Source organism: Haliotis rubra, unplaced genomic scaffold, assembly GCF_003918875.1.
Source record: "Haliotis rubra isolate DU_JTF1 unplaced genomic scaffold, ASM391887v1 Scf97, whole genome shotgun sequence".
Classification (NCBI taxonomy): Eukaryota; Metazoa; Mollusca; class Gastropoda; order Lepetellida; family Haliotidae; genus Haliotis; species Haliotis rubra.
The window spans coordinates 478,508-503,190 of NW_025767712.1; the positions used below are offsets into that span (position 1 = coordinate 478,508).

General features: G+C 38.3%; 1 protein-coding gene across 1 annotated transcript in view; it reads right to left on the minus strand.

Annotated features, from left to right (window-relative positions):
* LOC124265306 (twitchin-like) overlaps positions 1 to 24,683 on the minus strand; it is a 50,670-nt gene that overhangs the window by 3,031 nt on the left and 22,956 nt on the right. Inside the window, exons 14-24 of the mRNA XM_046700099.1 lie at positions 23,873 to 24,175; positions 23,238 to 23,543; positions 22,428 to 22,736; positions 21,528 to 21,824; positions 20,578 to 20,880; positions 20,127 to 20,426; positions 19,178 to 19,480; positions 18,507 to 18,809; positions 16,038 to 16,064; positions 13,636 to 13,929; positions 13,046 to 13,341 (exon numbers count right to left, since the gene is read on the minus strand). Coding sequence (XP_046556055.1) covers positions 13,100 to 13,341; positions 13,636 to 13,929; positions 16,038 to 16,064; positions 18,507 to 18,809; positions 19,178 to 19,480; positions 20,127 to 20,426; positions 20,578 to 20,880; positions 21,528 to 21,824; positions 22,428 to 22,736; positions 23,238 to 23,543; positions 23,873 to 24,175 — 2,987 coding nt within the window. The 3' untranslated portion in view covers positions 13,046 to 13,099. The remainder of the gene's footprint in view (positions 1 to 13,045; positions 13,342 to 13,635; positions 13,930 to 16,037; positions 16,065 to 18,506; positions 18,810 to 19,177; positions 19,481 to 20,126; positions 20,427 to 20,577; positions 20,881 to 21,527; positions 21,825 to 22,427; positions 22,737 to 23,237; positions 23,544 to 23,872; positions 24,176 to 24,683) is intronic.

Below are 24,683 nucleotides of genomic sequence, written 5' to 3' on the forward strand. Positions count from 1 at the left end.
TTGATGAATTCTATGTAGGAATCCCTTCCAAATGTCACTTTTGTCTTAATACACTCTCCACTGGTTGAAAACTAATCATGAAATTTCCATCAAGATGTGTCCCCCTACTGTGACTGGTCAATCAGGAACAGCTTCTTGTGTTGGTCTGGCCAGTCTACCTTTGGAATCCTATATAAATGGTCATGAGCCTGGCATACTGGTAATTGAAAATGCAGTTGAGTGAAATACTTGAGTCAAATATCTGGCAGGTCAGTTAGACAGCCTAATGGTCAGTGAGAACTGGCCCCTAGGAAAACACCATCTGGGTACTCACAACCATTAGTAACTCATGAAAGACTGTCCAGCTAATTTGGTATGTGTTTTCATAGGTCATATTAGAGCATACTCTCACAAACTTGATGATCTGAATTTGGAGAAGTTGAAATCCAAATTTAGTAAAAGAAGTTCATGATGTACAAATATACTCCAAATCACGAAAATATCTTATTTGATACACATTATCCTTATGCAGTGTGAAGTACATGAAAATCTGCACCAAAGTCCTTGACTTGCTGTGCTAATCCATTCAAGATACACTGCAGAGATCTCAGTCCATAACTGGTTATTCCATCATTCAGCATAGTGTTGCAGTAGATTCCGTGAAGAGGTACTAAAGTAAGCAAACATCTTCATCAGCATGACCAAACTACCACCACAGATTAATACAACCCTTGGCTATAGCTCCTGAGAGGCAACATCACTACACCATACAAGCCCAGGCAAATCATCTACCAGTGTCTTCCCGAAAATCCAATTTCATCCTGGTAATAGTTCTATCCACAAAAACACTATCCTATAACAGCCTGTCCAAATTCTTAGAAATGTTAGTCCACGAAAATAGGCATATTCAGCAGTTTTGAGAGGGCGCAATCATTTGATTCCAAGAGGCCTGATATATGGGGAAAAGAATGTGGCAATCCCTGCCCAGTCCCCCCAGGAGGAACATGCACCCTGCTTCCTCTCCAGCACTGCCCCAGCCTGCCAACCCCACCGCCGTATACAGCATAATCTCCTTCACGCAGTTGGAGTCAATTTCAAGGTGATCAGGAACAAGGATTAAATACTGCCTTCCTTAAGAATTGTCGGCCTGGTGGAATCACCATTACTGCCTCTAAAGATAGCTTCTGAGTCATGGGTAAAAAGCTATGTGTTTTTTTTCTTGATGAACTTAGCAAATGCTGATATTTCATATGCTATAAAAAATGTATTCAAAGTTGCAAAGGTGCCACTGCTTCAACAAGACAATGAATGTTTGATGCGTTATTGCCATGCCATATTGATATCAACAAACCTGGAACTGTGAGATGAGCAAAGCACATGAAAGTGAAAATCACCACAAAACACAAAGGGAGCATTCAGCCTGTTTTACACATAAATGTGCAAAGAAATGCAAGTATTTTCAAACAGCACTCATTTACTCTTTTCAAATGGTTCCATAACTAAATCTTTAATATTCATTATTGCAACAACGTTCACTTAACACACTGAAACGTGAGCAAAATAGGAAATTCTCAGAATAACACTTGAAAACTCAACACCACAATGATCAGTCAGTAATGTTTAATTACTCTGTTTCATCATCACACATGTACAGTGTGACCACTGTTATTTACCCACCACTGCTGTCCCGGAGAGTGGAAGGTCGCGGGTTTGATCCCCAACCGCGTCATACCAAAAGACGTTAAAATATGGTACTTGTTGGTCCCTGCCTGGCACTCGGCATTAATGGGTACAACAAGGACTGCATGGTCGGCTCGGAGTCAGTATAATGTGTCTGAGTGGGGTATTCATGCTTCACTACGGCATGGTATCTCAGTGGGCTAGCACTATAAAACCAGCTTCGGTCTGGGCTAGTACAAGCAGCCACACATACACATACATACACATGCATGCACGTCGTCATATGAGCAAAATATTCTCAAGCACGATGTTAAACCCAATTTCACCTCACCTCACCTCACCACTGCTGTAGTTTGATCCCAACTTACCATGTGTGTAATGGAATCAGCTCAGGCCACAAAAGATGTCTAATTTTTACATTAGTGGTACCAGCATATTTTTATACTTGTACAAAATGGTCAGGAGAGAAGGATTTAGAAGGAAGGCTAAAACAGTACATGACAAGAGTTTTGCACACTTTTATAGATTATCAAATCCTTGACTGTCCTTTACCTTATGTATATACTAGATACATACAATCAAATATATCTAATTTACCATTCTAGCATGACATTGTTGGATACCCGATTCTGATTGGTTGATTGTTGCACGTGACCGTCCTTAAACCTGAATCAAAGGACTGCTAATTACACGTAGGCTGCTTTACCTGCTAATGCATCAGCTTTAAATGACATTTTACCGGTCTTAAATCACCAGCTAAGGACCGCAAAAATGAAAACAGAATACCTTTATCTCCTAATTCATGTTGGTTGGCTGGTTTGTTGTTTAACACCACACTCAGCAATATTTCAGCTATATGGCAGCAGTCTGTAAATAATCGAGTTTTGACCAGACAATCAAGTGATTAACAGCACAAACATCATTTTACCAATTAGAATACGACAACATGTGTCAACCACTGACTGACTGACTGAGTTTGGTTTTAAGTCGCTTTTAGCAATATTCCAGCAACATCGCGGCAGGGGACACCAGAAATGGGCTTCACACATTGTACCCATGTGGGGATTCGAACCCGGGTCTTCATGTGACGAGCCAGCGCTTTTAACCATCCCCCACTGCCCCTGTGTCAACCAAGTCAGTAAGCCTTACCATCCCATCATGTTAGTCGCCACCCTCAAGCATGGGTTGCTGAAGGTTAATTCTAACCCAGATCTTCACGGGCCACCATTCATGTAATCTAATATATTAAGCAACTGAAAACACCATTTTAATGCTTTTGTTTTTGATTTCATATAACTCAGATGGTAGTTCAGCTAATCTCCTGCATCACCTACAAGTGTCAGCAACATGATTCTACCTGACAGGGAGAAATATGTCCATTACCAGGGAAATAAACATACAAGCCTTATCAAAACATGGACTCCCTGTTGTGGGAGTCAGCCTCCAGCTGCTAGTCATCCCCATTTCCGCTCTCGGAGATGTCGTGCATTGATAGCATTGTCCAGATATTTTTCAAGAATATGGAAGTAGTTCCTACCCCTGATACATTCAATTATTACTTCAAAATAAGTGACAATTTTTGTATTTAGATCTTTCCAAATTTCTTAAATGATAGGTTCTTTTAGCTCATGAAAATTTAATAATTTGGCTGCCTTAAAGGAAAAAACTAGCACAACAATGTAAGGAATACAAACTGGACCATGCCGTACATGAGTGAAGTAAATCTTGAAGATCTATCAAGCCTTCCTACTTATCTCCCACCTAAACACGGACAGGTGTTTGGATCATCAGAAGATTCCAGCAACCGTTAGCCCCGGGAGGTTACCATCAGAGACTCCGCGAGAACTATCTCATCACAGTATCACCTGCCAGAGTGCACTTCACTAGCAAGACTTGCCAACATTAATCTTGGGAAGATGCAAGATTTATTTTGAAACCAACGTTTTCAACCATGGTCTGTTTTTCCAAGACAGTGACATAAAGGTCATCTTTGAACGTTGATTAATCTTATGACCTCTGATATTCAAAGTCATGGATGGCATAACTACAAAGGCACCACAATCAGTAAGATAGCGTTTTAAGGTGAAGGACATCAACAACAAATTCTGATCAGATACATGGAATGCATATTATCGCCTTCTAAAGTACGTAAATCTATTTCAGTTATTAGAGTCCTTGCAGGTCAAGGTTGTTTCTTGCTATTTCCTGGTATCAAAACCAGGTGCACAAGGAAACACAAAATTGATCCAGTGATTTGACAACATTTCACAATTCTTATATGATGGAATGGAGAAAACTTCACAAAACAAACAGCAGAGAACAAGATTACAACTGTATGAACTAAAGTCAAGTTGCTCATGAGAATATGGAGAAACATATCACATGTATGCTGGCGCTAAGATTTTGGCTCATAAGGAACAGCTATCAGTGCAGAAAGTAAAATATCCTTATACTGTTTGTAAAGGGCAACTATATTTGGAATCCACCGGAAAATATAAGTAGCTGTTTTCCACTAATAGCATACTACGGCTTCAAAATGTGAAAATGTCTACAATACTTTGGTTACAGCTGACAAAGTGCACTCTGTTTTAATATAAGTGTTTGACTTACATGAAAAAACAATGAACAGTTATTTGGTTTCATCTTTTTCCACAGGCCATTAATATTTAGAACAAATCTATACACAGGTACATAATACATAAAACAAAACACTTCTCAACTAGTGTTTATTGCTTAATGTAATATGTTAGCAGAATGTTATGCTTCTACATGAATATAATACAAGTCATAGGCAGATCCAGAGTTGGGGTGCAGGGGTGCCCACCCTCCCTTTTGTCCTGAAAGTTTATTACATGACCACTGAAACACTCCTGAAAACGGGTGAAAATTAACTGTGCAACCCCCCTTTCCCAAAAGCTGTAGGGGCAGTGGGGTAGCCTAGTGGTTAAGGCATTCGCTCATCACGTCAAAGACCCAGGTTCGATTCCCCACATGGGCACATTGTGTGAAGCCCATTTCTGGTGTCCCCGCCGTGATATTGCTGGAATATTGCTAAAAGCGGCGTCAAACTAAACTCACTCACTCACCCAAAAGTTGTATCCCCCCCTGCAAGTACAGACTCCAATGATCTTGTTAGAGCCAGCCACACATTATTAAACTCTGAAGATATATATGCACTATAAACACCCATCCAGACTTCAAGAACCCAATTTACCTGAACATTTCCAACTCATGATATGCAACCATAACTACATAAATATCACAACACCCACCATCAAACGTGTTTCTCCAGGATAAGACTGTATTAACACATGACAAGCCACTTATGTAACTCCTCCAACATTACCAGAACTGACAGAACAATCGATGCAAGTTCCATGTGTATTTCTTGACGTACATCGAGCACGTGGAATTCCTATTAGCAGCACTGATGCCAGAATCGGTAGTCTCAAGAGTAATTTTAGGGCTATTTCTTCAACAATGGTGCATTTGAGATATGTAATGATTTACAAGAAGGATTGGGCACATTCCTTCATACCATAGGAATGTCAGCTTCAACCATCAATCTTTAATCTCTGTCCAACCAAATGGGAATGACAATTAAGTGGTGTAAGTATAGCCTAGACTCTTCAAACTTTGAGGCTTTGAGGCTACTCAAGTGTAATTTATTTCTCAAGAAATATAGTGAGTGAGTGAGTGAGTGAGTGAGTGAGTTGGGTTTTATGCTGCTTTTAGCAATATTCCAGCAATATCACAGCGGTCTCCAGAAATGGAATTCACACATTGTACCCATGAGGGGAATCAAACCCAGGTCTTCGGCATGATGAGCGACACTTTAACCACTGGGCTACCCCACCGCCTCTCAAGAAATATAGATTATACTATGATCCTGTTCTAACCAGGAATCAAATAACAAGGGACATGCTTGGTCCTCGGCATTCTGAAGGAATCAGCTTACACCTTTAATAATTTTACACAGGTATATTTCAGTGGGAACCATGTAATGCATGAAGGAGTGAAACTCATCTTCATAGCATTTAGGAGTAAACTTATCTTTGTTATGAAGAACAAATTATATAGCATGTAATACTTTGAAATATGTGCTATAGTTCTCACAAACTTTGTGACAAAGATAATCTTAAATTTCACTTGTGTTAAAAACAAGTCTAATTGCCTTGGTAAGCTTTTCTATAAGAATATATTTATCCATACAAAATAATGCAGAACAGCAAGTATTTCTGCATTCCTAATGTAAGCCAAATTGTCTTTCAGTAAAACAGTCTGACTGGCCCTATAAACTAGTTGGAAACAATGATGGTGAAAGGAATAGTGATAGTCCCTTATCAACTGGGTTAGAGTGGTGGATCAAGGGACATAATTAGTTACACAGCGTTTTCAGCAGAATGAGATGCAAAACGTTTCGCAATGATTTATCCTGAATGGTCATAAATGGAGATAACTTGTAATGGTTTAGTTTATGATAAAAATTATCAAACTTAAGGTCTTGTTAAACGACAAGTGAAATACAGGAACCTTATATTTTTTATATTTCTGTTAACACAAACAAATAAGAAATTATGGCAACAATTTTAGTACTCTGTTTATACCCATAATTGTATATGCCAACTCTAAAATTTCGAAGCGATCAGCTTTTAGGCAGCAACATTCCACCTAAGGTCAAGGTCAATGGTACAATCAGTGTAGTGTGTTACATGACAGATTTGATGGGGTGTACGGTTCGTACACCCTGGCATGTACAGCTCGTACACCCTGGCATGTACGGATCATACACCCTGGCATGTATGGTTCGTACACCCTGGCAAACGGTACATGGTTTTGTATGCTTTGGCTATTGCAATTGGCCAATCAGAATTCGACAAATTTATCTCAAGGGTAATAATGGGGCTGTATATGTGGCCAAAAACTTCAATACAGATGTTTTGTGTTATGCATTTTGTTTTCCTATGGCATTAAATCTCACCTGTTAAAAAGTTTAAAAAGCATGTAAACAAACTCAATGTGAATATTTTCCATGAGTACACCATTTTCAGTTTTCTAACGAAATATGCTGACTATCTTTTTATCAGCCAATCAGATTGCTGTACAAATCGCTATTTCATAATTTTATTAATGACTCAAAACATTCTCTGCATTTCAGCCTCTCATAAGAAAATATTTTAAATCATTTTGAAGCAATAACATTGGAATAAAAGTGTTTAAAGTTATTAAAAGTGATTTTCTTCTCAGTAAAATCCCTGCACCTTTAAGCACAGGTAAAACTGTTCACCCACCAAACAGAAGGTGGCTTAAACCCAACATTTATTTTGGCAATGTTTCCAGGAATTCCACTTTGATATAAGTTGGTAGGAGATAAAGTAACATCCCCATACGATGCTAGGTTACCCAAGAAACAGCTGTCTACCTGATATATATGACCTGATGCAGTAGCATACATCACACCTCATTATATGCCTCCTGCATTACACGCCTACACATACAGCGCCCTCACTATCTGGCCTGCATGCATCACAACCTCATTATTAGGCAACACACCTAATGCACTTAGCATACACCTACATACAAAGTACCTCATTATATGACTACATACGTCACACCTCATTATCAGCAACACCCCATATGCTCTCATTGTGGATAAGTGTCTATTCTTGGAGAATAGATATCTGAGAACTACTCTTTTAGTTTAACAGACTGAATATGTATATAATGCGATATTGCATTTAAGGTAATTGCTTTATGCTTGAGGCAAAAGTGTAACTGGCTTACCATTGTTTTAGATTGGGGACTTGGGTACTTGAGCAGTGCATGCTGAGAGCGCATGGCATGAAATGCATGACTCCAGCCAGTTACCTCCCCTTAACAGGTATGGAAGGGTAACTTTAGGGAAATGAAACATGATTCTCTCTTTGAGTAAATTAGTTGTTTTTCACCACAACACTTATTATTAGCCAACACTCTTCATGCCCTCATTATAACCTTAGTATATGTCAGCATAACCAAAACACATTATATGTCTACATACATCACTCCCTCATCTTTAGCCAACCCACCTTATATGCCCTCATTATACTCCTACCTACAAAAATACTTCATCATGTGACAACCAGTATATCAAACCCTCATTATGAGCCTACATACTTCATGTCCTCATTATAATCCTACATATAAAACACTTCATTACAAGCCTACATACATCACACTCTCATTATTAGCCTACATACATCACACTCTCATTATTAGCCTACATTCTTCATGTCCTCATTATAAGCCTACATATAAAACACTTCATTAGAAGCCAACATACATCACACTCTCATTATAAGCCTACATACTTCATGTCCTCATTATAAGCCTACATATAAAACACTTCATTACAAGCCTACATACATCACACTCTCATTATTAGCCTACATACTTCATGTCCTCATTATAAGCCTACATATAAAACACTTCATTACAAGCCTACATACATCACACTCTCATTATTAGCCCACATACATCACACTCTCATTATAAGCCTACATATAAAACACTTCATTACAAGCCTACATACATCACACTCTCATTATTAGCCTACATACTTCATGTCCTCATTACAAGCCTACATACATCACACACTCATTATTAGCCTACATACATCACACTCTCATTATTAGCCTACATTCTTCATGTCCTCATTATAAGCCTACATATAAAACACTTCATTACAAGCCTACATACATCACACTCTCATTATTAGCCTACATACTTCATGTCCTCATTACAAGCCTACATACATAACACACTCATTATTAGCCTACATACATCACACTCTCATTATTAGCCTACATTCTTCATGTCCTCATTATAAGCCTACATATAAAACACTTCATTACAAGCCTACATACATCACACTCTCATTATTAGCCTACATACATCACACTCTCATTATTAGCCTACATTCTTCATGCTCTCATTATAAGCCTACATATAAAACACTTCATTACAAGCCTACATACATCACACTCTCATTATTAGCCTACATACATCACACTCTCATTATTAGCCTACATTCTTCATGCTCTCATTATAAGCCTACATATAAAACACTTCATTACAAGCCTACATACATCACACTCGCCATACAAGCCTACATACATCACACTCTCATTATTAGCCTACATACTTCATGTCCTCATTATAAGCCTACATATAAAACACTTCATTACAAGCCTACATACATCACACTCTCATTATTAGCCTACATACTTCATGTCCTCATTATAAGCCTACATATAAAACACTTCATTACAAGCCTACATACATCACACTCTCATTATTAGCCTACATACTTCATGTCCTCATTATAAGCCTACATATAAAACACTTCATTACAAGCCTACATACATCACACTCTCATTATTAGCCTACATACTTCATGTCCTCATTATAAGCCTACATATAAAACACTTCATTACAAGCCTACATACATCACACTCTCATTATTAGCCTACATACTTCATGTCCTCATTATAAGCCTACATATAAAACACTTCATTACAAGCCTACATACATCACACTCTCATTATTAGCCTACATTCTTCATGTCCTTATTATAAGCCTACATATAAAACTTCATTACAAGCCTACATACATCACACTTTCATTACAAGCCTACATACATCACACTCACCTTATAAGCCTACATATTTCATGTCCTCATTATAAGCCTACATATAAAACACTTCATTACAAGCCTACATACATCACGCTCCCATTATTAGCCTACATACCTCATGTCCTCATTATAAGCCTACATATAAAACACTTCATTACAAGCCTACATACATCACACTCCCATTAATAGCCCACATACCTCATGTCCTCATTATAAGCCTACATATAAAACACTTCATTACAAGCCTACATACATCACACTCTCATTATTAGCCTACATACCTCATGTCCTCATTATAAGCCTACATATAAAACACTTCATTACAAGCCTACATACATCATACTCCCATTAATAGCCCACATACCTCATGTCCTCATTACAAGCCTACATATAAAACATTTGACAATATTCCAACATGTATCACGCCCTCATTAGAACCCTTCCTATCTCATTATAGGCATAGGTCTAAACAGGGCCCTAATATATAAGGAGTGAGTGAGTGAGTTTAGTTTTACGCCGCACTCAGCAATATTCAAGCTATATGGTGGCGGTCTGTAAATAATCGAGTCTGGACCAGACAATCCAGTGATCCACAGCATGAGCATCGATCTGCGCAATTGGGAACCAATAACATGTGTGCACCAAGTCAGCGAGCCTGACCACCCGATCCCGTTAGTCACCTATTACGACAAGCATGGGTTACTGAAGATCCATATTCTAACCCTGACCTTCACGGGTCTCATATATAAGGAATGACTGAGTGAGTATTGTTTTATGATGCTTTTAGCAATATTCCAGCAATGTCACAGTGTGGGACACCAGAAATGGGCTTCACACATTGTACCCATTGGGGAATCGAACTCGGGTCTTCGGCGTGAGGAGCGGATGCTTTAACCACTAGGCTACCCCACCACCTTTCATATATAAGGAACCTGGCACAGAGGTCATCTGGCTGATCCATAAAGTTTTCCATCCATCTTCATTGTATGCCATCATGGTACAGACAACAATGATGAGCCAATTCTATGGTCCCCAAAACAAGTACTATCTTCAACTGTAATGGATACTGATACAATCCATGATTCATTCCTCTGAGTGATTTCCCAGAAAATGATATTCTGCATTGCCTACCTCAGACAAACTAAAGATCCTTGATTTCTTTCAAATATAATAGTTCCTTAGTTGAAAACTGACTCAGTTTGGTTTAATGCCACACCTACCGTATATGACCATAGATATGCCAAATATTGACGACCTAAAAAAGTAGTCAGTAAAAGGGCGTCGACTTATCTACAGGTTACACTTTCATCAAACTTTTTTCTGGTGCTAAGAAAAAGACATCATATCACTTTGCGTAAACTGATAGGAGAAAACAACTTTGTCATTGAAGACGTCAAATTTGCAATTAAACATCGCTAGACAAGATTATGTAGATTGCAGTTATAATTTGTTTTTGCTAGGCATTGTATTTTATGCAGGGATTAAGATTACCTTGTGTATTTGTCTCATACACAGAGCCGGAAATAGCAATCAGCTGTGCACACGTTTCCCCGCGATCTACCAATGATTTAGTTAAAACATACCCAATAATATAACAAAATGAATTCTGAGTCAGTGATCGGAAAAATAGAGTATCTGAAACTGTTTTTTTACCAAAAGAAATATTTTCTATCATTGTCTCATTATTGTTGCAGGTTTTGCTCTGTAAGTGTATGTGAAGCCCATTTCTGGTGTCCCCAGCCGTGATATTGCTGGAATATTGCTAAAAGCGGCATAAAACTACACTCACTCACTCACTCTGTAAGTGTAAAATATTATGATCATATGCAACAGCACTTTTGTGTATTACTGGAATGGAACAATTATGCCAGTTATAACACAGCGTGTCAGCTTGATTCTGAGTTCAGCAAGCTGCTGACAAACCAAGTTTAAACATAATCAGGGAAAACTGGGATTCAAACTCACATTAACAGGTAGCTTTAAACAGTAACTTTTAGATATAATGAGATTTTCCTAACTAGCAGAGAACATTTGACCAGAAATGATTGAAATGTTTCATATTATTTTGCCCATCAAAATAGGTGTGTTGCAAATGTGATTCAAGGGAGAAAACTTTGAGTGTCATACGAAAAGCTCTGAACATCAACAATATCACTGTACTCTTGCCGAGTATTTTCACATTGTAAGAAGCGATTTTTATTGGATAAAGATTGGTTTCTAACGGCGCTTTTCACTACACTCTGCTTATAAGGGTTGTGATTGGTCCAAAATCAGACCATTGACCTAAGCAGCCAATCATATTATGGAAATGGATACCGTCCTCAAATTAAGCGAAAAGTTTTAGATTAAGGCCGAAAGTTTTGGGTAAAATAATGCTATTCTGAACATATTAAGAAAGACATCGCTACCTATACATAAATCATGGAGCGTATTGGACATATCGTGCTAGGTTATGGCCTATGACAAAAATGCTTCCGCATATATTTTCACATTAAGCATCGTGTGAAAGCGAGATGTAACTTGTCAGTGACTTGACTTACATTGCATGATCGCTCAAAAGAATGGAAATAGTAATTTTATATGTACGTTTGACAACTTTTATGAATGTTATTGTTGATTTCAATTTATTTAATGATTTCCTCGATGTTTGAAACATCGTTACTTTGCTCTTTGACAATGCTATTGTAGACCCTCGCTGCGAAAGCATAAACAAGAATCGTTGTTTGCAATAACATTCGCGAAAAATAGTTTATAATTTTAATTCTGCCGATAATATATGATCAGTTGAAATTTAATAAGAGATTTCAGACATTTTTATTTGATTTAAACAACATGAATGTGCATTCAGACACTGCCTTGTTTCTTATTCAAACATCTTGTTAATGCTAAAGTGACAGTACGACAGCGAACTTCCGTGTGCGCAGGCGTCATAAGCGAACCTAGCTAAACCGGCACTCTGTCAAAACCGGCATTTTTACTTGGTCCCGACTGATGCCGGTATTGACAGAGTACACTGTACTTGTAAAGTATGGCCAGAGTTGTCTTCCTTGGTAACAATTGCAAGCTAGCAGACAACACACAAGATCACTGCAGAAAACTAAAGATAATTTCTGATACTTGAGGAAAGTAGGCCTCAGAAACTATTGGTTACATAAGGGAACTTTGTAATTTAGCATCTAAAAGGGATGCATGATAACAGAAAATAATATGCAAGAAACAATTAAATGAGGAACATCTGATAATTCTGAAGAGACAATAACAACACATTTGCATGCAGAAATCACCTGGAATTCCATCACTATGCCTATAACCTGAACAACAAGAACAACAGATCCAGGATGTCTACACTAAAACGTTAATATGAGTAGGCTCTTAATATCAAGAGGGGGAAATATCAAACAGAAACAAGACAAATTTGGGGAAAATGATAAAACTACATAAAATTGATTCTGATATATTAAAATAATTATCTAAACTGAATCCTAAACTTCAATTGCTAAATTCCTCTTAAATATCAGATGTCACTCTCTTTCTTGTCAAGATTTTTGTATAAAGTGTTCAGTTCATCGGGAACATAGTTCACTTCAGGAAACACAAGTCATGCAACAATGGGTAAACATATATAGTCTTCAAACAAACCAAGGTTCTGTGTATGAGAAATCATTGGTCTACAACCATTCCACAACACTGTCACAAGACAAATATGCTTACCAGGCTTCCTGTAAAGGTAGACTGGGTATGATGGCTCTGACGGGCCGTCTTCAGTCATGACACGAACTCGGAACGCATAGTCTTGTTTGGGTCGAAGTCCAGTGACCTGGTAGGAAAGGTCTGAGGTGTTGGGGACAAGAGTTCTCCAGTGGGGAGCCGGGAGTTCACGAATATCCAGACGATAACGAAGGTCCGTCGGAGGAAGGATGGAACATAGACTGGACGCCATGACACCCTGACAGAGTCACCATGAATATCATAGATCTCAGGCTTCTCCACTGGAACAGTGGGCATGACTGGAAGACAAGAAACCCCAAATAAGATCTTGCTAAAACAGTCAAACCTCAAATAATTATAGATTTGTTTTCACGCTCCATCTGACACAAGTTGCAACTAAATCTTCTATTCGGAGATCTGGTGTGTGTTTTAAGTTATTTCATAGCTAAATATCACAAATAACAGAGAGGGACATTGCTAACCGGTTTCATTCATGCTTCTTGTAACAACATGGGGAACTGAATTAGTCAAATGTCAATGACACAACCATGACTTTCTACAAATGGGACAGAAAGGGGCACTCTGATACTAACCTCTTCTAGGAGAGTAGGAAATAGGAATAGAAGGTGTGCTAAGACCACTATCAGTCTCGGCACGGATCCGGAACACATGATCCCGATAGCGGTCAAGGTCTGTCAGCTTGTACGATGGTTCGGTGAGCTTGGACACGTACGGCTGCCAATCTCGTTCTTTCGGTCTCCATGTCTCAATCTGATATGTCGGAGGTGTTTTCTCATATTCAGGGATCTGAGGTCGTTTCCACGACAGCCGCAAATTGGATGGTTCATAGTCTTCAAATTCTGGAATTTCAATTGGTCCTCGAATATCTACAAAAACAGACATACCTCTTTACTCCTGATGTGCCACCTTTCTGAAGGATGAAATGCACCCCAAAATGGGATACATATTGCCTCTCATGGTGAACCATGAGTGAGGGAAAAAAATGTCACCTGACCCTCCCAAAAAAACTGAAGATTAAGCAGGGGAAAATTAATAGTATCAGTTATGCAGACATGTTAGAAGACTGCTGACTAAGCAGGAAATAGCTAAGCTTATTTTAAGCACAGGTAAAAACGCCAAATTTGCGTTCCTTTCCAGTCTATAAAGAGACTATAAAGCATTTTAGCACCGACAAAACATTGACATCTGACAGCTGTAGCACACGGATGTCTCCTGGATCCTGACGGACACGACTATACTGCATTATGTTATTTTGGAAATTAATAAGCTACAGGGGAGTTAACTTTACCAAAGTTAGTTTTCTAACAGACATATTGGAAAGAGGGCACATGATCTTGTATTGTGAGGACAAGGTTGACTAAATCCTATAACTTAGATTTCTTATTATTCAGGGCAATATAGGGACACAAACTGAGATTCTGAGAAGGCACATATTGTTAAGAGATCAGAGGTATGTCATTTTTGCAGGTACATTTATTTCAAAATCACAACACTGCAATATCTAAAGGCAGTAAAATCGAGGTACGATGATATATCACTTTACTGAATGTAATATTAAATGTTTTGTAATTATTATTGCACAAAAGTTTAAAAATAAAAATCTTTTACTGATGTTTTCAGATTGCTTACAAATTATTATCAAGTTTTTTCAAAAGTACATGGATGATGATATATGCTTAACAGATCATGAGATCATTTCTTGTTTAAATTTTGTAATCATGAAAAGTATTACATGAGAGGACTATATCAGGAAGCAAGGCATTGGGACAGGCTGTGCACACTAACAAGGCAATAGGGGGTTTATAAGCAAATAAAAAATAAAATTCACAACACTGAGAATGTGAAATAAAAAATTTAAAAGTATATAATATCTAATATAACCCAAAAAATCAAAATAAGAAAAATCAAAATATCAAACCAATAATGATATGAATTGCATATATATACAACAACATATATAAGACTGGATCAATAATAAAACATCTTAGGTTTAGTTAAGTATCACCATAACATGTCAACTGTTACACTGAAAATGTTTCTTAATGAAATATCCACTTTTCTCACAATACTTTTGAAGGTGATTCTTTTCTAAATCTGTCAATGTTATGTTAGAGTTGACATAAGTGTAAACTAAATTTTAGACATATATACACAACAATCATTCTAGTGTTACTTTTCTGAACTAAAATACCACCCTTGTAACAATTATGTACACAGAAGTATGTTAAATATATGAACGATTATATAAGGGTCTTTACAATATTCAAGGGTTATGAAAACTGTGTTTTTGTCAACTGTGAGAAAGTGAGAGAGGATAAACAAGTGAAAACATGAAAGTATTATTTTGCACAAGGCAGTGCCTCAGTGAACAATGGGGAGTTTTCAAAACGTGAAAAATGTTAATAATTTTTTACAGTAGAAAGTGCAATGTTCTTTCTTCATGTGAGATTAACTATTGCTATGAAATATATTTATCACACCTCATAAAATCATAACACTAGGATATATTTAAGTTCTGAAAGTTTTCAGAACCACCTTTAAAAACTAATTGAAAAAATTTCATCAATAACTAATTTTGAATAATATAAACTTTTTGCAGGAAAAAGGTGAAAATATGCAAAGAAGTATATATAACAGCAGCTATATCTATGTTTCTATATGGTTTCCACATATATATATGTACCAGTATTTTACTACAACCAATCATTTGGTATTCTAAATAAGCTTTGTCATGCCTGGTATATAATTCAGCCTTAATATCCTTATCATCACACCAGTCTTGGGTATAGACAATACTTGTAAGAGTCTGAACAATATTGTAGATATCATGCTAATGATTCAAAGATATGTGAAATTCAAGTGATGTCATGCGAAGATAGAAAGAAGTGCCCTTGTCCCACTCGATATATCATAATACAGGTTATCAATTTTCTAAGAAAATTGTTCCATGTTGTAGTGCATGCATCTATGTTACCTTCCGCAATGTTTCTCAGCCTGTAATCTACAAACAAACCACATCACATGATGTCACACTTGACAAGAGTGTGTCAAGACATTTCACTGACTGAAATGAACAAGCATGTCAGTTCTATTCCTCACCTTCTGTATACCTGTCTGTGTTAGATCAAAAGGATCAAATTGAATAATAGGGAGTTTGTACTAACAAAAGGGAATCAAGAAATTTTATGTGACAATTCAGGTCCCTGTTCCACAAAGTGATCTTAACTCTCTGATGATCGTAAGCCTGTTAAAGGATGGGAGCTACCATCCCCTTAGCACTAAGATCGCTTTGTGAAATGGGATCATGTACAATAAAGAAATGATACACCATAAAAAATACAATGCACAAAAGTGTTTTAATTCTGCTAAAGTAGTTACGCCAGATCATTTCTATTCCATGCTTGGTGAATCCATATATGCTACACATCAGTTGCTAAGGACAAAAATAGTTCCCTTCAAAGGTGTGGACCTAAGCAAATGTTGAGTAGTATATGTCAAGATGCATGCCAATTACAAAATGAATATAAAAACATTTTGCATTAAAAACAGATGATTTGAAGCTAATAAAGAAAATCTGAAAGGGGTACTTGTTTAAATTTGAAAAAAGGTCTTGAATTACGTTAAACAATGCCATTAACACAGAGAAGTTTGAAATAAGTTCTCTTACAATAACAAGATAAAATTGTTTCTTAATCTTTTTCATATGAAACAAATGTGACGAAATGATCTGTCCTGAAAGCAAAAATCAATAACAACCTTTTCAAAGTTGATCCCCAGAAAGAAAGTTAACAGATGCAGGTCAGCACTTATTTGTTGCTCTTGTTGCAGCACAACAAGGGAGATAACCTAATAATATTAGTATTTACTCATAGTATAATCTTTGCTAATGGTAACCCCAAAAGAATACACTCTACATGGCCATTTTTAAAGGGAAACAAAACTCCAACTTTGAAAGCGTCTAAATATTCATAAATTGTTTCATCGAGGAATAAAAATTTACTTATCATGGATTATAATTTTTTACAGGGTTTATTTGTGTTCAGCGCTATTCTACTCTGCATGAAGCAACACAAAGAATCGAGTGAGTGTGTATAGTTTTAAGCCGCTTTTAGCAATATTCCAGCAATAACACAGCGGGGGACACCAGAATGGGCTTCACACATTGTACCCATGTGGGGAATCGAACCCGGGTCTTTGGTGTCACGAGCAAACGCTTTAACCACTAGGCTACCCAACCGCCCCTCAAAGAATTGAAGAAAGGAGAAACTGTCTATCATAACAAAGGGTATACAATTAAAGGTACAGTCAAACTGACATATGTTTTAGATGTTGATTAATGCATACAAGATTTATAGCATGAAGCTACCAGTATAAGCATAATAGTTCTGCTGGGCATAGTTCTATATGAACATATAAACATTGCTGTGTATGTTCTCGTAAACTAAGCCAGAAACTATCAATCAGCTAAATGTACAATTTTCACAAATCTACCAGCAATTTGATTAAAAATTACCCAAAACAATTTTGGTGAAATGATAAATGAAAGTCTTATTTGATCAGAAATTATATATCTCACTGTCAAGTTATTTTAATTGCAGCTTTCATTAACATATTAAACAAAATAACAGTACTTTGTAATAACTGATTGCTCTTGGCGGATAATTTCTATGAATGGAACAGTTGGAATGAATGGAATGGAATGATCAGTAACCATTGATTTTTCACATGTTCAGCAAATGAAAGAAAACAAAATGTCAATATCATAATGACATCCCAAAAAGATGTAATAATAATTAAACATGCACATTTACTCACATATACAAATTTGGAAGGTGAAGAAATTCGTGAGCATATGCCGTTCAAATATTGCAATTTGTTGGGTGGCTGACGCTAAATTGGCACTTGGTGATGACGCAGCTAATTAAAATAGTGCTGGTTGGACGTGTAAAAGTCGGACTTTAATTTCCCTTTGTCACCACAAGAGAGAGTACAGCCATTTAAAATTTAATCAAGTTACCAAGTTCATTTTAGCAGCAATTTAAGAAGTTGGAGAATATGATGAATATGGATTGTGGGGAATATGAGTGTCAAGTTCATTTCTTCTGAACAACAACTGGTGGAGAATCATACACACATATGAAACTCATCATTTAGACTGACATTACAGATTCATTCATAACTACTCACAACTAATATATCACCTTTCAATTTACTCAACATGATTGGAATTTTGTGTCTTTGGTCAAAATTTGTAAAAATATTCTTCCTCATTCATATCTACCCCACCCTCACCAGAAACAATAAAAAATATAAACCTAAATTCCTCTTTTAAGACTACACACTCACATCAACACTCACATACACCCACACATCAGCCCCCTCCCCCAAAGACTCAACCACCACATCCCACCCCATCCACCCCACACACTTTTCCTCATCCTACCTGTAAATCTTGGCATCCTTGATGGTTGTGTCGGAGAGCTCATGCCATAGTCATTCTCAGCCTGTATACGAAAAGCATAATCTCGGTCAGGGTTAAGACCATACACGTGGTATGACGTGTGTGGGATTCTCCTCACTAGAGGGCGCCAGTTGGTGTCAGGCAACTCTTGGAACAATATCGTGTAAGTCAGAGGAATCTGGTCACGTATATATGATGGCATGTCGGCTGGTCGCCATGTCATACGGACAGATCCTGGACGCATGTCCGACATAAATGGTTCTTCTTGGGGCAAGTATGGTGCAACTGCAATCAGAATTAAAATCATTTAAGAACTTTGAAAACAGTTGCTGAACTATCTGAAATAGCAAATAGAAAATGTTTGAAATATCCCACTGTGTCAAATAAAGGATTACAGAGATAAGACATAGATAAGAATGTTGCATTGAAATAACTCAAAATCAAAGCATCAACTCATTATGTAAACTATATCAAGACAAATACACTTTTACAGCAATCATCCAAACAAATCTCCCCATCAAGAAACCATTCATTTTAAATCAAAAGAGACATGATTTCCTCATTTGAAACAAAATACAGTGACCTCCTGCAATAAAAATAACAATCTTAACCAAACAATGTAGAATCTAAAGTGTCTATAACAATGTCTGTACCTCCTCGTTTCCTCACAACAACAGAATCAGTGGGCTCCCCGAGACCGTAGTCATTCTCTGCCCTGACCCTGAAGGTGTAGTCGCGGTCTGGCAGCAGCCCTGTCACCTGACTCTGTGTCTTCGGAATATTCCGTGTGTGAACCTTCCAGTCACCACCAGGAGTGTCAAGCATCTCAATACGGTATGTGGCAGGTGAGTAATCTGTGATACGAGCTGGAAGCTCCACGCTCCGCCAGGACAATGTGAGGGAGTCAGGCTGGATGTTGAAGGCATACGGCATCTCTCTGGGCATGTGTGGAGGGCCTGGATAGAACATCATGTGAATGTAAATCAGGGACACCAACATATGTTTGTATATACTGTATATTGTCATGTATAAAGCTACCCTGTGTATAAGGCAACCCCCCATAAAAGACCTTATATACACTGTCTATGAATAAACCCTGAAGGAAGCACATCATCAGCACATACAAGATCCCTATGTTTGCAATAAAAGCGTGTTTGTCTTCTGATGTATTTCATCAAGGCAAAAGGAGGAAGACGTGAACATCAATCCCATCTAAACATTCCGAGTATCTGTACTCAAACTCAAACTTTTTGCAGGCATAATTACCATGCCTAATACATATAATGTTTTAGTCAAATTTTCAGCTTGTTCCTGAGGTTGACAACTTTGGTTATGTACAAATAAAATTTCTACAAAGCAGTTTAGGGCTTTAAGACAATCATGTTCCAAAATCACTCTGTAGAAGAACTGATGTTTGTCATTCAACCTGAAGAGCAAATCAGCATTAACATTACCATACAAATTTCTTTACCCTGCAATACTACAAAACAGAAACCCATTGCAACCAACACAGAAAACTAGGAAAATAGATAGCTCAATAGTTCTATTCCTGTGAACAATATAATAAAATACTGATGAAAATTAGTGAATCTCTGCACTCACTTGCTCTGTGTGGTAAGTATGCTCCAGGTGTAGGTTCAGTACTAACGCCATCTCCCTCCGCACACACTCGGAACATGTAGTCGCGATCTGGGTTGAGGAATCGGGCAGTGTAACTGCTTCCAGGGATGTGGGTGGCAATAGGTGTCCATACTCCACCAGAGGGTTCCTTAGTCTCAATACGATATGTAACAGGAGTGGACAACTTGGCTCCGGCTGGAAGTGTCAGTGGTTGCCATGACAACAACACAGAGTCTGCGCAAATGTTGGAGATGATTGGCTCCCTTTGCGGCAGAGCAAGAACTGAAAAAACAAAAGTCCACATATTGTCAATGTTGCACTAGTCACTTGTAAATATTAATCAAGATATTACCAAAATTATGTTTCGTTGGCTAAACTTTTCCACCTTTAATTTTCTGAAGACAAACATTTTCATTTAATGATCCTGACTGACCTGGTCTTCTGTTCAAACGGAGTGGAATACTGGACTCTCCTGGACCATACTCAGTGTCTGGGCGGATCCGGAATATGTAGTCCTTGTCAGGCCGGAGAGCATTGACAGTGTACATTGTGTCCGGGATACGTCGGGCCAGCGTCAGCCAGGTGGAGCTTGGGGGCTCCTGCATCTCAACTGTGTACGTGATGGGTATCGGTTTGCGGGTGTACATTGGCAGTTCAGCTGGTCGCCATGACAACCGGATGGAATCTGGACCCATCTCGGACATGATTGGTTGTCTTATGGGCAGTCGTGGCCTCACTATGAAGAAAAAAAGTTGGCAGGACTTGCAGTAAGAAATATGAAGGTCCTCTATATACACAAGTTTGTATGATGCAAACCCGTGTGTGAACAAGTGATTAACACCTCTTGTGACATGTCCAGGTGACAGCTCTACCACCGAATCAGCCCAGTTCATTAAATTCAAGAGAGTTAAGAGATGAAAGATCAAAGTTTCTGTTTATGTTTTCTTGCCCTTTTGGGTGCTGGCGCAACCTAATGGTTAAAGCGTCTGCTGATCACACCAGAAATTCAGTGTCAGCGATTCCCCACATCAGTACAATGCGTGAAACCCACTCCCGGTGCACCTATAATGATATTGCTGGAATATTCCTATAAGCGGTGTAAAATCCAACTCACTCAATCACTCACTCTCTGATGATTCTCAAAAAGGTCACTTTTAAAATATTTGCCACATGTCATAAAAGCCTGCAGAGGTTCATGAGGTTGAAATAGGTTTGCTGTGTGTCCTTTTGCTGTTTGCATAGATTGTTGCAACATTCATTCACTCACTTGTTCACAAGCACAAGCACACACACACATGAATACACACACAGACACATAAATACACACTCACAGCAACCAACTCACTCATATCATCTGTTTCATGTCAGCTTCAGATAGCTTACCTGGGAAAGATGTGAGGGTGACTGTAGGATATGGCTCTAGATCGGCAAGAATTCCCATCGGCCTGATTCTGAAGGCGTAATCCCGTCCTGGAGTGAGACCTGTCACAAGGTGGGTATTGTCTTTCACATCACGGGCGAACGGACGCCAGTCCAGGCTTGGAACTTCCTGCATATCAACCTGGTACCTGACTGGTTCCATATCCTGGTCAGGAAGACTGAGTGGTCGCCATGACAACCGGACACTGTCAGGTTCAATTTCAGACATCTTGACTCCTTCTGTGATCGGTCTCATGGGAGCTGGAATTAATTCAAAGAAATCATGGAAAAATCCATTTAAAGACACATTTATTTATGTCTATGTTATTTCTACCTATTTATCATAAATTACCAACAAACCAAATTACACAGTGTCAAAAAAGTGCAGATAACATGAGTCTGATGTGTTTGAGTTCCATTTCTGACTGAGACCATTCAAACCAAACAGGAAGAAAAGCACCATCTGATGTACCCGTTTCTCTTAAAATATATGCAGGTATAGTAAATATACTGAGGGAAACAAATAAGGGAACACCACTTCATGGCAGTGTACCTTTATTTATTCTCAGAGCTATACAAAGCTGGTGATGAAAGCTGGAAAATATTAAAGGAACGCTTGAATTTTCCTGTGTTCCTATATTAGTTTCTCTCAGTATATGAATAACTGTGATCTGTTTCTGATGTCAAGAAGAAAACACATGTCATCAATGTAAAAATGTTTCGCTCATTACAGCATACTGATTTTAAGGGGCAAGTTAGGGAGTCAGTCTTATTTATGAGATCAGTTATCTACGGTAATGTAAGGTAAGTTGTGATAAGGTACTTTTAACATAAGGCAGTACAGCACCCAGACATCTGCCTCACCTATCGTCCTTGTCATGCTGGCTGGGTAGGAAGGAGGGCTGATTCCATACGGGGTAATTCCTCGGATCCTGAACCTGTAGTCCTGTGTGGGTTCGATGTCAGGCAGTCTGTAGGTGGTGTCAGGGATACCAGTGGCTAATGGTCTCCAGTCATCCACTCCAGGCTCTGAGCCTTCAATCATGTAGGTTAGATGATCTTCATCTGTTGCATAGGGTGGTACCTCCACTCGTCGCCATGACAACCTGACAGACTCATAGTCAGGCTCATAATCATCAATCTCCAAAGCATCAACAGGAACTCTGGATAGTGCTGTCAAAATATAATTGTTTCAAGTATGAATGTCATCAATCAATGCAAAGTTGACAGTAAAATATTTGTTTAATTATCATTTTGTTGAAAGATATTATTACTCTTTTCTGTTCAAATCTTACAAGACACATGAAGATCCGGGCTAGAATTGATCTTCAGTAACCCATGCTTGTTGTAAGAGGCTACTAATGAGATCGGGTGGTCATGCTCACTGACTTGGGTGACACATGTCATCGTATCGTATGTCATCAATCAGAATCTGAAAGATCTCAATCTTGTAAACAATTGGTCACAACATGTGACGGAAATGTACCGGTAACCAGTTAACAAATGAAACAGTATGGCTACTTCACAGGGAAAAATTTTTTCTCATTTTTCTCCTGAATGACAATTTGTCAGCAAACCATTTGACAAGAGAAAACTTGGCTGATTGATGCAGATGGCTTCAGAGAAGTGTCCGAGTGTGAATAATGTCTTTCATCTCCTTATGTGTCACCTTACCTAGAGTTCTGTACAGGGATGCAGCTGGACTGGGTTCTCCCAGGACTCCTTCAGGAGACTCTGATCTCACACGGAATCGGTAATCCTGTCCTGGAACCAGTCCATGGACGAGGTATGAGGTGCTCGGGATGTTTCCAGCTACTCGGTTCCACAAATTGCTGGGTGGCTCATTCTTCTCGATCATGTACCTCAGAGGTTCATCCTGACTTTCAAATGTTGGGATGTCAACACGGTTCCAGTTGAGTCTCACAGACTCCGGCTCCAACTCAGCAATCTGGGGACGGCTGATAGGTACACCAGGGAAAGCTGGAAGAACCAAAATAATGATAACTTAAGTAACACTGTCAAGACGAAAAAGATGAGATTTCAACTTGTACCTTGATCCGGATTATTTAAATGCTTGTAGATTGAAAGATAGATACATATAGAATTGTATCATAGTTTGTACTTACGGAAAATTGAGAAAAGATTCATTCCAGAAAGGTGTCATTTAGTCAAATGCATCAGACCAAAAAATTACTTTTGTAATTCTGTTGCACTAAGCTTAATATTTTCTTGAATGTGGAATGAGGACAAGAGAACCATATCATATTTTCATCATGATATTATCACATCATTTACTTTACAGGACCCACCTTTGGCTCTTGGCAGCCATATTGGTTCTGAAGGTTCACTGATGCCATACTTATTCTCTGCTCGGACACGGATATTGTAATCTCTGTCGGCAGCCAGATCAGACAAATAAGCACTTGGGTCCATGATTCGGCTCACTAGTGGTACCCAATCCTCTCTGGGCAGCTCCTGAGCTTCCAACCGATATGAAATTGGAGGTGCTTCAAATCGGTCAAGAGGCAAATGAGCTGGTTCCCATGCCAACCTGACAGTCTCAGCGCCAATGTCTGTGATGTAGGGTTTAGCAGAGGGCAGTCTGGGAGCACCTGAAATGTTATAAATGTCATATTAATTCAATTCCATCATATGATCAATAAAAACGACAACAGTTCACATGACATTCATATGTAGTCAGTTCATAAATATGCTTGAACAGATATTCAACAGGTGTCGTCACTATACTTCAGTTACATTTTAAAGCATGTACAGACATTAAACATTTCACAGAAATGTCCTGACAGTTTTCAAATTCCACATTCCATGACTGTCATATAATATATTGTCATCACAGATCACTCCCAGTATGGAAAGGACAAACACAGAAATTTCTCTTCCAAGGGTGAGGGAGTTTAGTTTTACGCCGCTTTTAGCAATATTCCAGCAATATCATGGCGGGGGACACCAGAAATGGGCTTCACACATTGTACCCATGTGGGGAAACAGACCCAGGTCGTCGGCGTGACAATCGAGCGCGTTTAACCACTAGGCTACCCCACCGTCTTTCTCTTCCAAGAGAAGGTGACATGCTGAGGTATCATATTTCCTACAATATGA